The 13,675-nt window shown below is 52.2% G+C and overlaps 1 protein-coding gene across 3 annotated transcripts in view; it reads right to left on the reverse strand.

Annotated features, from left to right (window-relative positions):
• Positions 1-2,417: 2,417 nt before the first annotated feature.
• Positions 2,418-13,675, reverse strand: part of Akap1 (A-kinase anchoring protein 1) — a 32,060-nt gene continuing 20,802 nt past the window's right edge. For 2 of the 3 annotated variants that reach the window (XM_050156780.1, XM_050156781.1), the window contains exons 3-11: positions 12,555-12,691; positions 11,063-11,189; positions 10,416-10,543; positions 8,548-8,725; positions 6,545-6,695; positions 6,094-6,161; positions 4,475-4,548; positions 4,096-4,158; positions 2,418-3,624 (exon numbers count right to left, since the gene is read on the reverse strand). In XM_050156780.1, coding sequence (XP_050012737.1) covers positions 3,550-3,624; positions 4,096-4,158; positions 4,475-4,548; positions 6,094-6,161; positions 6,545-6,695; positions 8,548-8,725; positions 10,416-10,543; positions 11,063-11,189; positions 12,555-12,691 — 1,001 coding nt within the window. In that variant the 3' untranslated portion in view covers positions 2,418-3,549. The remainder of the gene's footprint in view (positions 3,625-4,095; positions 4,159-4,474; positions 4,549-6,093; positions 6,162-6,544; positions 6,696-8,547; positions 8,726-10,415; positions 10,544-11,062; positions 11,190-12,554; positions 12,692-13,675) is intronic. The other variant, XM_050156782.1, reaches the window with a different exon arrangement.

Raw genomic sequence — 13,675 nt, forward strand, 5'->3', positions numbered from 1 at the left:
GTGTGTGTGTGTGTGTGTGTGTGTGTGTGTGTGTGTGTGGAGAGAGAGAGAGCGCTATTGTATGGTGTGTGTGTCCAGGAATGCACTAATGTCACAGCATATGTATGGAGGTCACAGGACAACGTCAAGTGTTGGTCTTCATCTTCCACCCTGACAGGTAGGCTTGCACACTGCCACACCAGCCTAGCTGCCTCTGGGGATTGTCGTCTCCTCCTCCCATGGCAGGCACACTAGGATTCTAGATGCACACAGCATCCAGCTTTCTGTGAGGTCTAGGGATCCAAACTCGGGTCTTCCCACTTGGCGTTTGCACTGACCATCTATTGGGGGCTATGGTGGCTTGAATAGGAATGGTCCCATAGGCTCATAGATTTGAATGTTGTGGCTTGACTTGCAGGGATTAGGAGGTATGGCCTTGTTGGAGTCACTGGGAGTGGGTTTGGGGGTTTCAGTGGCTGTCTCTTCCTGCTGCCTGCCAGCGTGGATGCAGAACTCTCAGCTTCCTCTCTAATGCCATGTCAGCCAGAGTGCCGCCATGCTTCCTGCCATGGCACGAATGGACCAAACCTCTGAAACTGTAAGCTAGTCCCAGATACACGTTTTCCTTTATAAGAGTTTGTGGTCATGGGGTCTCTTCATGGCCATAGAACACAGGCTAAGACAGGTGCCTAAACCACCACCACCACCAAGCAGGCTGAGCTAGAGCAGAACATATGACACACAACCCCACCATGTGACTTATGACCATTCTGTTTCTCGCCCCTACCTCCGTCAAGGGTTAGCTAAACATGGCCGACACTGAGCAGAGGGGGAAGAGGACAGCAGGAACTGCTCTTGTAACTGCCGCCCCTATGACGCATGCCACTTCTACCCCACCATCCGTCAGAAGGGACCCAGCGTCCACACTTAAGTCCCAAAGGGCTGAAGGTCACCTTTCTGTTGTGGAGTAGATAGAACTCTTAGCAAGGGACACCCAGTTAACCAGAGAGTTCCAGCCAAACAATGCTGCCCAGCAGGCCGAGAAGACACGCACATCCTCACATTTAACGTGCTTGTGTCCTGAGAACAAAACAAAACCCCAGCCCAGAGGAAAGATGCGTCAAATGAATTCGGGAGTAGCTGTGTCAGACAGGTGTTCAGTGAAGACAGCAAGCGGTTGGACCAAAATATGTCCTGTAAGATGGACTATTATTATTAAAGGCCACACCCTTTAATAATAATAAAGTCAACAATAATAAAGGCACACACCTTTAATCCCAGTACTTGGGAGGCAGAAACAGGCTGAGTTCTGGTCAGCCTGGTCTACAGTGCAAGTTCTACACAGAGAAACCCTGTCTTGAAAATCCAAAATAAAAAAGAAAATTCCTTTTTTTTTTCTTTTGGTTGACTCTTGGGAAATTTTTACCGCATTGGGGAGTCAGGCTGTATTTCTACTCAACAGTGCCAGGCTACAAAGAGAGCCAGATTCTGTGTCTAGCCATGACATCGTCAACGGAGGTTCATCTTTTCTTTCTAGTTCATCACACATTAAAAGCACTCACCCTTTGGCTCACTATGGAAGTAGTCTATATCTGTGGTGCCGAATCTTGTTTTACTATAAGCCTGGGATGGCTACAAATGACTTAGGTTCTCCGGAGCTGGATGCTGATGCTGGTGTAACCAAAGCTGTACTCGCTATAACCCCCGAACCCAGGCTCTGCTATGACCAGCCACTCCTGTATCTCTCAGTGTTCAGAGGACACTAACACCTGCATTGAACTGGGAGAAAGTACATCGCAGCCCAGCCTTCCATCCCCAGCAGTCAAGATCTCTTCTCCCATACACTTCTGGTTCCTGCTAAGACACTCCTTGATGTAATCCCACTAGTAACAGGAGTTTCCAATGAGCTTGTTTGGAAAACTGCAGAAACCTGCTCCTCTGCCGAGTGACTGAAGAGAACACACCCTTCATGATTAGCCCTCCGACCTGCTTTTCCTCCCCAACTCCCAACTATGTCTTATGGAACCATCCTCCAAGGATAAGATCTTAAGATCTGAGAGGCCAAGAGTCTGCTTCCTCCCCAGATCCTGCAGCTTTGGCCCACGGAGCCTGTCTCAAAACCCTGTCCATCCCAACGGAAGCACTCTGATGTCACCAGGACTGTGAAGGCTTGTGCCTCTCTATCTGCCACCTTCCGTGTCCTCTCCCTACACCAGACCCTGTGCTCTCTGGATGCAGAAGCCACAGGAAGCTTGGCCACCACCTGGTGGTGTAAAATGAAGGGGAAGAGCTGGCCAAAATGTCTTCTAAGCTCATGCATGGGGTCCTTTTATCATGGTCCTTGGAGAGCGACAGCTGGACCCTCTGTAGACCACAACCATCCTCCTCAGTCCCCAACCCCAAATCTTTGCCACCACTGAAGAAAAATAGACTCAAGGTTGTAGTTTATACAATTCAAGATTTATGTAAGTCCAAGATACTTAAGTTATTCTTAAATTGCACAATGCTAAAGACAGCCTATAAAAGAGTCAAACACACCACTGCAAGGTAATTCAATGAGTTTTTTTTTTTAAATAAATGTGTACAGAAAAAAAAATCCCCAAATGGCAATCTCCCCATACAGCTTCCTGTCTGTGTACAGGCAGCCGCAAAAGCCCCCGGCTGGAGCAACAGGGGCAGCAGGAGCCCCCCCCACCGGCTGGAGCAGCAGGGGCAGCAGGAGCCCCCGTTGGAGCAACAGGGGCAGCAGGAGCCCCCCCCCCTCTGGAGCAGCAGGGGCAGCAGGAACACCCCCCCCTCTGGAGCAGCAGGGGCAGGCAGAAGCCCCCGTTGGAGCATCAGGGGCAGCAGGAGCCCCCCCCACTGGCTGGAGCAGCAGGGGCAGCGGTCCCACTCTGGGATGGACTTCTATTTCTGGGTGAAGAATGTGGACGAATTTTGAGTTCCCTTTGTTCTCCAGTGTGTCTTGTACAAAATGTTACATTTTTAAACATATATTTACAGAGTTTGCACAAATAGAAAATGATTACAAATTACAACCAGGCTTGGCAAGATAATAGCTTCCCCTCTCCCCACTCATTGGGGTCAGGTGTGACGATTGCTCCATATTTACATCTTTGTTTAAAAAAGTCTGAGCTCCTTAGAGACCTGGAGGAAGTATATAAAAACTGGCTAAACGCCGTCAATTCATCCATGTGAGCTATAGAGGGATCCTACCAGTCAGTCCAAGTCTCATTCCCTGAATAAAGACTCTGAAACAGACCCTCTAAGCCAGCCCCACACCCGCCTTGGCCTGCCTGCTGCAGTGTGTGGGATTTGGGAGGGGAGAGGGGATGGAAGGGGAGCAGGACAAGCTGGTTAAGAGACCTTCCTTCAAACAGCCTCCAGCCGGGCTAAGCCAGCTGGCTGGTGAACCCCATCCTAAGGTTTTACGCTTCCGCAGGACTATAAAATGGGGGAAAGAAGACTCCAGAGAACAGTGTTTGTTACTCTGATGTTAAATCTCTGTCCTGAGTGCCAAGCCCAATCTAAACAGTGCAAAAAAGACTGAAGTAGCTCAGGGGGCCGAGGTCAAAGGTTGGCATAGTAGCTGTCCACCCACTGTGCAAGGCCTCGCTCCACCAGCGACCGGTTTATCAACACCACCTGGAAAACAGAGTTTTATTAGAGTTCCGCACGGCACCTTGGGGCTAGGTCTCAAGACAGTGAGGGTTCCCCTACCCAAGTCCTTAGTCATCAGCCAGGGACAGGTGCAGACCCAGGGCGTAACTACAGCAGGGTTCTTTCTTACGCGTTGTTGCTACTCTGGCACAGGATTCTAACAGCTTCAAGAAACCTGAGCCTTGACCGTAGGATAGGAGCAATGGACAGAGGTCCTGGGGGGTCTAGAACAGATCTCCCCAGCTTGGCACTAAGGGTACTTTGTGTTGGAAGGGGCTGTCCCAAAAGAGACAGGTTCAACAGCACTTCTAGCTTCCCCCTGCTACATGCCACTAACATCACTACACCCAACCATGGAACCCAGTGTCCCCCGTGTCACTGGTCCACAATGCCAGAACAAGTTCCCAGCTAGCCACTGCTGCCGACAGCAAACTGGGTGGAAAGGGGCAGACTCACCTCATCTCCGACCACACTCCACAGCCGAATCAGAGGAAGGCCAGTCGTACTGTAGCGTGTCACCTGGAGGGGCACAGGGTAGAAACACAGCTTAGGCTACACCCTGCAAGCTTTTAAGACCTTAGGCAAGTTCTACTATGTAACCCAGGCCAGGCCTCAAACTCTAAATCCCCCTGCTTCAGCCCAGAGTGCTGGGGTCATAGGATTATACCAGACCTGGCTTATGTGCTTCAAGCTTGCGGTCCCTCCAGGCTCATGGCCATAGGACAGAAGGAATTTAAATGTCAGATCTCAAGAAACCTGGACACATGGCTGCACTAGGTAGGAGCCCCCACTGAGCGCCTGGCTGGCCTGCCAGCCTCCTGCCCCAACCACACACCTGCGCCAGCAGTGCTGTGTTGCCTGTCATCTCGCTCATGGCTGCGTCTGCCTCGGGTGAAAAGTGGTCGTCATCTTGAAGAGAAGAAAAAGAGAAAGGAGTGTTCGGATACTCACTGGGGCAAAGCAATCTTGTCACCTGCAGGCTACTCCAGAAGCTGCAGACTTCAGGACTGTGTCTAGGAGAGCCACCTTGCTGGCAAGAGCCTATGCCTCTCTGACGCAGGTGGGCGAACAGAGAAGCCCCAGCTGAGTGCATCCCCCAAGGCATAGTGCAGACAGAAAGGCTGCCTTCGAAGCAAGCAGGCTTCACTCCCACTTATCTGGGGGCCAGCTATGCAAACAAGTGTGTGCACGCCCACCAAACCAGCAATGCCCCAGCAGACAGGAGGGTATGTCCGTCCACTTTACAGGCCAAGGCTAATCCTCAAAGGCCAACCGGCTCCTACCGGGGCACAGGCGGCACTCCAATCTAAGCAGCTGGCCAGTTTATGGGTGGCCACCCTCTAATAGGCAGGACGCCGAGGTGCCTTCTACTGGGCTGGTGTACCAAAGTGACATACAAGAACATGGCCCAGGCAGGAAGTGACAAGGTGGAGACAAGAGCTTGCAAGGTGTGGAAGAACCTGGCGATAAAAGAGGGCCTATCTCGGTGGGTCTGGCCAGATTTCTTAAGTGGACAGGACGGAGAGAAAGGCAGGCGAGAAAGGAGGGAACAAAACACAGCCTGCCAGTGTTCTGACAGGACTTCAGCTGGCTGTAATGTTTCTGTTTCCCTTTTTTTGTAAGACAGGGCCTTGCTGTATATGTAGCTTAGGCTGGCCTCCAACTCATGGTCATCCTCCTGCTTTGGCCTCCTGAGCACTAACATGGCCAGTGTGGAGCACCATGCCTGGTTCTACTGCAGTATGTCTAGAGCACTGAAACTGCTCTCTACAAAACAGGATCTGAAGGGCCTGCCTGGGAGACAGGGGGATGGATTAAAGACCTTTACCAACAGCCAGAGAAGCTGTGATCTATGACTTTCTACATCAGTACGCATGTGACTCACAGCTACCCTGAAAGACAAGCACCAGCTCCTCACGCCAGAGGACAGTCGGGCTAAGGGATGGAGCACCAGCCCCTCACGCCAGAGGACAGTCGGGCTACGGGATGGAGCACGAGCCCCTCACGCCAGAGGACAGTCGGGCTACGGGATGGGAGCACGAGCCCCGCACACCAGAGGACAGTCGGGCTACGGGATGGGAGCACTCTTCGCCCTCGTTCTCCAGCACTGCTTCCAGTCTCCGACACACAGGTCAGCACAGTCCCCACCATGCCCTAAGGAGCGGTGATCATGCCAAGCAGCGTGCTGACCTCCTGCCCAGACCACGCTATAAAGTACCTCCCTGGAGCCTCAAGCCAGCACTCGGTAAAATGCAAAGCAGCAGACCCCGGATGAAGGGCTACAGCAGTATTGACATGGCCTGGGGACTTGCATGAAATCCAAGATTCTGGGCCCCAGACCAGACCAGTGGCACCAACCATATTTACACAGGCTCCAGATGAGAAGGAAGGAGACTCCAAGAAAGCCCGGTGCCCACCAGTGCCCAACCCACAGCTAGGGGCCCCGCCTGTTACCTGACAGTGGAACCACACAGTCCAGAAGGACTTCTGCTCCTTGGAATGGCAGGGTCACAAAGTCAGACCTGGAAAGGCAAGGAAGGGAGGGCTCAATACGGACCACCAGTACTTGAATTTACCTTCCACTCAGCACAGCAGCCTACGAGCCAGGAGGACGTGCACCCCCGAATGCAGGCGGGAAACTGCAGCAAGCCTGACTCGGAGGCCCTTCCTTTGCCAAAGTCACAGTCTCTCACTTCTGATGCCTGGCACCTGGGGCTTCTCCCACAGACCAGCCTCTAGTTACGTGGAGCTGGGGCAGGTCATCGTGCTTCTCTACACCGGACTCCGACAACACAAAGCTGGCAGCAGGAGGGAGACTCCAGCCCCACCTGAAGCTGGGCAGAACTGAGCCATGCACCCCATGCCATGCAGGGTGACTGGTGACTAGCCAAGGAATCCCACTCACCTAATTTGCCGGAGCACGTCGACTTTCACCCTCTTATATCCACCATAGTCCACGTAGCGAATCTCCACCTCATTGGTCTCCTCATAGGAGGCCACTACTTGGGCTCGCCACCAGGCCCCGTCCGCACCAGGGGCAGCGCAGATAACAGTTACTGCAGGGCGGGAGGACAAGCGTGTGGAACACAACTGGCCTGGGCAGGGCTGTGGGGGCTACCCTGGTCATTGCTCCCCACCTTCCCACATGGGCAGAGGCATGCATTTCCATGGGCAGTGGGCAGGGACAGTACGCGTCCTCCATAAAGCCTCTCCCAGAGCCAAAGACAAACAAGGGAAAACCCAGAACATGGGAAATCCTGCTTAGTATATTCCCAAAGCTACCAAATCCTGAAAGGCCTTCCGCCTAGGTCCATGACTCTGAAATCTACTGCAGCCTGAAACTAGCACATGACCTAGTTAAGCAAACGGGGTGAGGACTGGCCTTTGTGTGTCCGTGCACGTGTGGAGGGCAAGGACAGCTTAGCTGTCACCCTTCCGGACTGTGTCTTTTTGTTCTTTTGTTTTTGTCTTTTAAATGATGGCTGGCAGGGTGAACCCTAGGATTCTCCCTATCCCTGCCTCCCTGTGCTGGCGCTCTCTCGCGCTCTCTCTCGCGCTCTCTCTCTCTCTCTCTCTCTCTCTCACACACACACACACACAAACTTTTTTTTTTTTAAATAAATGAAACTCATCCTGGAAAGCATTTTACTGAGTTACCACCCCAGACCCTGTGCCTAAGGAAAAGTCCCCCAGAGAATCAAGAACTGCCAAGCGCAGCAGAGCTCAGTGGCCCAGCACCTAGGGTCCAGTCTGCTCCAGTCCACAGCGACTCTGATGGAGAGCCTGACCAGAAGGGCATCCATCCTAGGTCTGTCTCTAGCTCCCAGCATCTAGCCTCAGCCTCAGGAAGTACAGAGTGTCTCCAGGCAGCCATCAAGCTGGGCAGCCATGGTATAAAGGTCACAGAAACACCCCTAGATCCTCCAGTAGCAGACTATGCCTGGTCCTGACAGACAGCGAAGCCCCGGTGCCGTCACCCTTAAGACTCCAGCTTGATCTGCACTTCTCACTAAGGCACTGGAGAACCTGATGAAAATGAAAACCTCATTCTTCCAAAAGGGGACAAACAAAACCGCAACAGATAACTTCAAAATGTTCCTCATGTCTCAACGCCCACAAGGAGACTGAGAGGAATGCTGACATTTAGTTCCCTCCCCAATGATAAAAGCAACAAAGGTACCAGTTACATCCCAGCCCCTGCTCAAGCGCTGTCTGATCAAGTCCCTTCGTTTCAGAGATGGTTCCCTAACCTGCCACATGGCAACAACAACCCACTGCACAGGTGACAAATACGTGCCAAGTGCTCTACGTGACACGGACTGCATTATCATTCTACTCCTGGTGGCGAGCCTGGGTACCACTTGGTATCACCCCACTTAGAAGACACCAAAGCCCTGACTGAAGACATGGCTCCATGGTTAAGAGTGCCGGCTGCTCTTACAGATGACCTGGGTTTGACTCCTAGTACCCACATGGTGGTTCACAACCATCCCTCACTACAGTTATAGGGGACCTGAATGAAGCCCTCTTCTGATCTCCATGGTCACCAAGTATACGTGTGGTACGCATACATAAATGCAGGCAAAATACTCACAAATGAAATGAATAAATGTAATTTTAAAAAAATTTAAAAAGAAGACAAAGTGTTGGGGCTACGATCTGAGTCCACGAGAAAAATGTCACTCCAGTCCTACTGCTTTGGTCATCAGTGGAAATGCTCCTAGCTAGAAAACCCAACCCAGCACAACTCCATGACAAAGAAAGAACTCAGGGATGCTGCCATTTGAAGGAGTCCCAAACAGTCTTTTCCTAGTCCAGACCAAGTGTGGAATGGGCAACCCACCTGCTCTACATGTCTTGGCCTGACCAGAACCCAGGACTCTCCTTGATTGTCTTGGCAGCACTTACTTTCCACTGGGGTGGGCAAGGTGGGGATGCCAGGCTGAGAGTAACAGAGGAACATCTGCTGGTCCAGGCTGCGCAGCGCGTGGAAGGTGGGGTGTGTGTGCTGCTGTACAAACAGGTGCCCGGCGTTGACCTGGTTGACCACGATGACTTCCACAGTGACACCATCGGGCAGCATGAGCTGGAGGAGGAAGAAGCAGCCAACACTGTATCAGTTCTTCTCATGTTTGGGATATACCCCGAGGACCCAGGGCCAGTCTGTGGGCTGACACAGCCCTGGCACGCAGAGAGCAGAGGTCTGTTGGCTGTTGTGCTGTAATACCAAGACCTGCCAATAGAGGCAGCCTCCCCTCAGGATCAGACAGGGGGACTCCCTAGTCCAAACTAACTGTATGTGTAGTGCTGTATCCTCACACAGGCTGGGCAGGGGTCCAAACCCTGGAGCATTTCTGCCCTCCCTCCCTTCTTAGTTCTTTTGACATAAGACTCAAGGAAGGCAAACATGGGAGTGAGCAGTTTGCTCAGGACATGCCTGAGAACACCTGGGGGGGGGGGCAGCCTCAGGCCCCTGCAGACCTGCAGCAGACTCCAGAAATACAGGCCTGCTGTTAAGGTCTGCAGAGCTAGCGTCCTGTTTACTCCTCTATGCCTTTTACCTGGCCCCTAAATAATGCTCTCCTCCACCCCCACAGATGTCCCCTCATCTCTTCACTTTGGGTGGGGTCTGTAGGTGGGCTCAGCTCTAAGGCCGCCTGTGAAAGGTCCAAGCAGAGGCCCCGGTGCTCTCTGATTGGCTTGTGCTCCGGCACCATTTTCCCCAATGCTAAGCTAAGGTAGCAGAGCAGGGCTCTGCACACAGGAGGGTTTGAATTGCACCTTCCTGCCTGGTGGCCCCAAGAGCTTCCTTTGACTTCTGTGGGTCCTCCCAGCCCTGCAGACTTCACAGAACCTGGAGTCTCCTTCCCAGTCCCAGAGAGCAAGCAGAATAGGAGGGGAGGAAACCACATATACTAGTCACTCCATTATTTAAGAAGACAAGGTGTCTGGGAAACCTCCGATTCAGGAGTAAAGCATGGAGTGGAAACAGCCCACTCCTGAATGCCCACAGTGAAAGAAAGGAACACTACCCCACACAACCCTCCACTGCACAAGGGTCTCTGGTGGGGAAGACAGCTCAAACACCTCCGTCCTAGACAAAACCCAAAGGGGCAATTTTCCTGAAGCAGCCTGCTCAGCCCAGCTGTGAAATTCAATAATATTCCGTGGCAAGAGAACTCTGCGCATCTACTCCCAACAAGGCGCCCCCACCAAAGGCCTGAGGCACGCCTGCTCACTGCTTGGGAGACAACAGCTTCTCTAAATTCTAGGGCTTCCAGGTTGGGGACTCTTCATTGACCAACTACAGTCTAGGCAGTCCCTGGAGAGATGAAGAGGAGGGAATCCCGCACCAGGGCCACTCACTACTCAGCCCAGCTGACTAGAGAGACGTAAGGACCCATCTAAGTCTCAGCAAAATCTTTCTTGGCAGATCCTACCCAGGGCCTCTGGTAATAGGCAGTGACTGTAGGTACAGCCCCAGCTTTTTAGGAGACCACATCCAGTCTCCTAGCTCAGACTTCTTTAGGCAAATGCCTAGAAAAAAGAAAAGCATGACCAAGAGGCAGGAAAATATAGTCCTCCCAGTGTAGGGTCAAAAGGCCCTGGCTTCTTGTCAGTATCTATCTTCAGAGAATGTGTGAGTAGAGGGCAGGGCTGAGCATGGACACACCCATGGGCCTGTTTGACTATGTGTGACCAAGTACTAACAGTCTCTCAGCTGGGATAAGTTTAGGGGAAGGGACAAGAAGTAGGATCCTGGTGAACATGCTCACCCAAGATGTCATCGGCAGGGAAGGCAGTGCCAGCGAAGGCAGTGGTGGCGCGTAGATATTGGTGAGGTTCAGTTCCTTAAACTTCTTCCCAATCAAGTTCAGAGCTTTGTCTACATGGTGCTGAGAGCCTAAGGGCAAGGGACAAGACACACAGCCACCGTAAGAGCCAAGTGACAGCAAGCACAAAGCTACCAACATGCCACGCCATAGGATTCTAATGTGCAAGGGTTTCTAAGGTGCCAAACAGTTGGCTTTGCTTCAGGAATAAAGTTATTTGAATCCACTCACCTCTGACCTTTGCCAATCTCACCCATGCTTTGAACACAAAAAGAAGCTGGCAGATGGGAACGGCATGAATGGCTTTGGCCAGAAGGTACCTAAGCTCTGTGAGGGAAATCTGGGTGACACACACTGTGCCCTAGGACCCTGGCCATATCCATTGAGTACCCATCCTCATCCTGGCCAGGCAGAGATGGTGCAGAGGGACAGTGTCTCCTGCAAGCAAGCACTTGAACTGAAAGAACCTGAAGGGGTCCCCAGTGTGCACTCTACCTAGAAACCTACAGTTTCTGTTCAGAAGCTAAAACTCCAGATGGACAATTGCAACCTGGACACGGAGCTAAGCACAGGAGAGACACAGCACTGACCTTCTATGTGGCAGATCTGGATGTTCTGGGTGTAAGGCAGGGTGGAGATGTAGATCTTGGCACCAGATGTCTGCTTCAGAAAACTCACGTACCGACCCTGCTTGCCAATCAGTCGACCGACTAAGTGCTTCCAGGAAGAGAAGGAGAGAGGTGAGGAAAACAGGAACCCAGCTTTTCGCTACCCAAAGACCTAAGCTTGTTTTGTGTAAAGCCAAGCTCATATTTACTTCTCAGAACTGTTCTAAGCACTTGGGTTCAACTATAGAACCTACAGAACAGACAACATGATCATTTTACACATGAAGAGAAATAAGCCGGGACACGCTCGGAGCCCACCCAAGATGACACAGCTGCTGAGCAGTCCAAGTGGGCAGTCAGGCCTAGGACTCAGCATCTCATCCCAGCCATGTGGCCAAGATGCAGAGCATTAAAGAAACAGCACCCCTCCTACTCACACATGTGCGCACACATGTGAGCACACACACACTCACTCAAAGCTTCACTGCTACAAGGGTCAACTCTAATTCCTCACATCCCTGCCCCTCTAGTGGCCACAGACAAAGAAACAGGTAGGACAACGGAAGCCTAAGAACACTCAGGCTCCTACCCCAATGCGGAGGGACAGCATGTCCGAGGGCCTAGTGCACTAGAGTTCAAGGCAAACAGAAGACACCAGACTTAAGCACGAAGTAAGGCAAGCTCCGCAACTATTCTAAACGACCCCAGTCCTGGAGGGTAGCAAGGGACACGGTCCCTTCACCCAGAGCCTGCCTTACCATGCCCTCTGTGACCACTGAGGGCAGGATTGCTAATAAGGTCACTGGGGAAGAAAAATTACCACGGGAGCCAGCAGCCCGGGGTCAGCATAGGAGTCTTGACCCAAAGTTCAGAGTGAGCCGGGTCTCCAGCTCAGCACGGAGCCAAGTGCCCTGGGAGTAAGCAGTCTGCCAATTCTGAGTCCCAGCGATAAACACTAATTCGTTGTTAAGTTCTAAGAGCAAGGGGCTAGGAACCACCGGGGACTGGGGAAACAACAATGCTCATACAATGAATAACGCAGTTAAAGCAATGTTAAGACTAGCACGGGAAAATCAAAACGGTTAACCATTTGGAAGTATTAATTAAAACACCACAATCTTGGTTTTAACAACCAGAGTGTGAAGCGAGAAGGAATGAGTGTGTTTCCAGCTGCCGCCAGGCGGGCCGGAGCTGGCCTGCCTTTGCTTCTGGGCGTTCCTTTCTCTACAGCAGTTTAAGCTCTCCTCCGTTATCGGTACACTTCACAGTGCAGAGCTGGTAGCGGTCTGAGTGCAGCCCACACAGGAGCCTGGAGGACTAGCAAAGCATGCGAGCAAGCTAGAACCAATGTCAGATGGCCTGCCCGCAGCTTCCCAGCCTGGCTCGTCAAATTCACAGACCTTCTTTAAACCTGGCATTAAGGGAACTTTGACCTCCCACAGGACCCGGCCTAAAGGAATGTGACCACCCTTACCTTTGGCACCTCTATCTCCCAGATGATGAGGTCCACCTTCTTAGGGTTGGAGCTGGCCTGGGCATTCTGAAGGCTGTCAGGATTTGTAAGCCCACAGCAGCTGTCCATGGAATCCATGCTGTTCCCGTCAGAACCTGCTGGGAGGAAGCGGCATATACACACACACACACACACACACACACACACACACACACACACACACAGAGACTCCAGCTCAGCCCTAACTATCACAGCTTCCCAAATCCCCAATACTGGGGGGCCCTGCACACCTCCCTTCTGCAAGCTTGGCAGACACCACTCAGCTCACAGACTAGAAGGCTCAGTAAAACCCAATGAAAAGAGGCCTAGGGTCCCCACACACCTAATTTTAGCCTGTCACTTAACAGTCCTGCTGGCTTAATTGGCAGCCATGCCTAGCCACAGCTGCTGGGTCAGACTCACACGTAGTAAGCTAGGAAGAGACACACTCTGTGCCCAGGGAGAGGCATATACATGGTGGAGCAGAGAGGGAAGCTAACAAGATGACCCACAGATCCACACGGGTCCAGGAGCAGGCCTTGACCCTCTTGTCACGACCGCCTTGCTCCATTTCCAAGTGTTCCGGCCTCTCAGGTCAAGGAACTCCAAGGCCTCAGGCCCAGGCTGGGGATATGGGAATGGGAGGTCTGGGGTAGGGTGGCAGTCACAGTGATAGCCTACGGAGGGTCCCATTCTCAGTCCTGATCAGGGCCCGCTGGTCTCTGCCAGGTGTGGACAAAGGCTAGTGAGCTTCCTCCCTTCCCCGCTGGGCTTGGCTTGTGAAGCTCTGAATATGGGGTGGCTCAAACAGCCCCTGGTAAGCGCGGCAAAGGGTCTGTGACTCTGACACTAACTCTGGCTGTTCAACTCTTCCCAGGACATGACAAAAGGACCATTGCAGAAAAGGAAAAGACCAAAGAAGCACCAGGGACCATCAGTGCAAGGTAAGAGACTCAGCTCTGGCAGAAATACCAACTTAACGGCCTGAAATGGATCACTCCTGAGCGCCGACTAATTGGGCTTTTTTTCCACCAGGTTTCCCCAAACTCAGGACTAACACTTTTCCAAGCAAGCCATGTAACCGCCTGGATATAAAAGACTAA

Source organism: Alexandromys fortis, unplaced genomic scaffold (genome assembly GCF_014885135.2).
Source record: "Alexandromys fortis isolate MF-2015 unplaced genomic scaffold, M_Fortis_MF-2015_v1.1 scaffold_31, whole genome shotgun sequence".
Taxonomy (NCBI): Eukaryota; Metazoa; Chordata; class Mammalia; order Rodentia; family Cricetidae; genus Alexandromys; species Alexandromys fortis.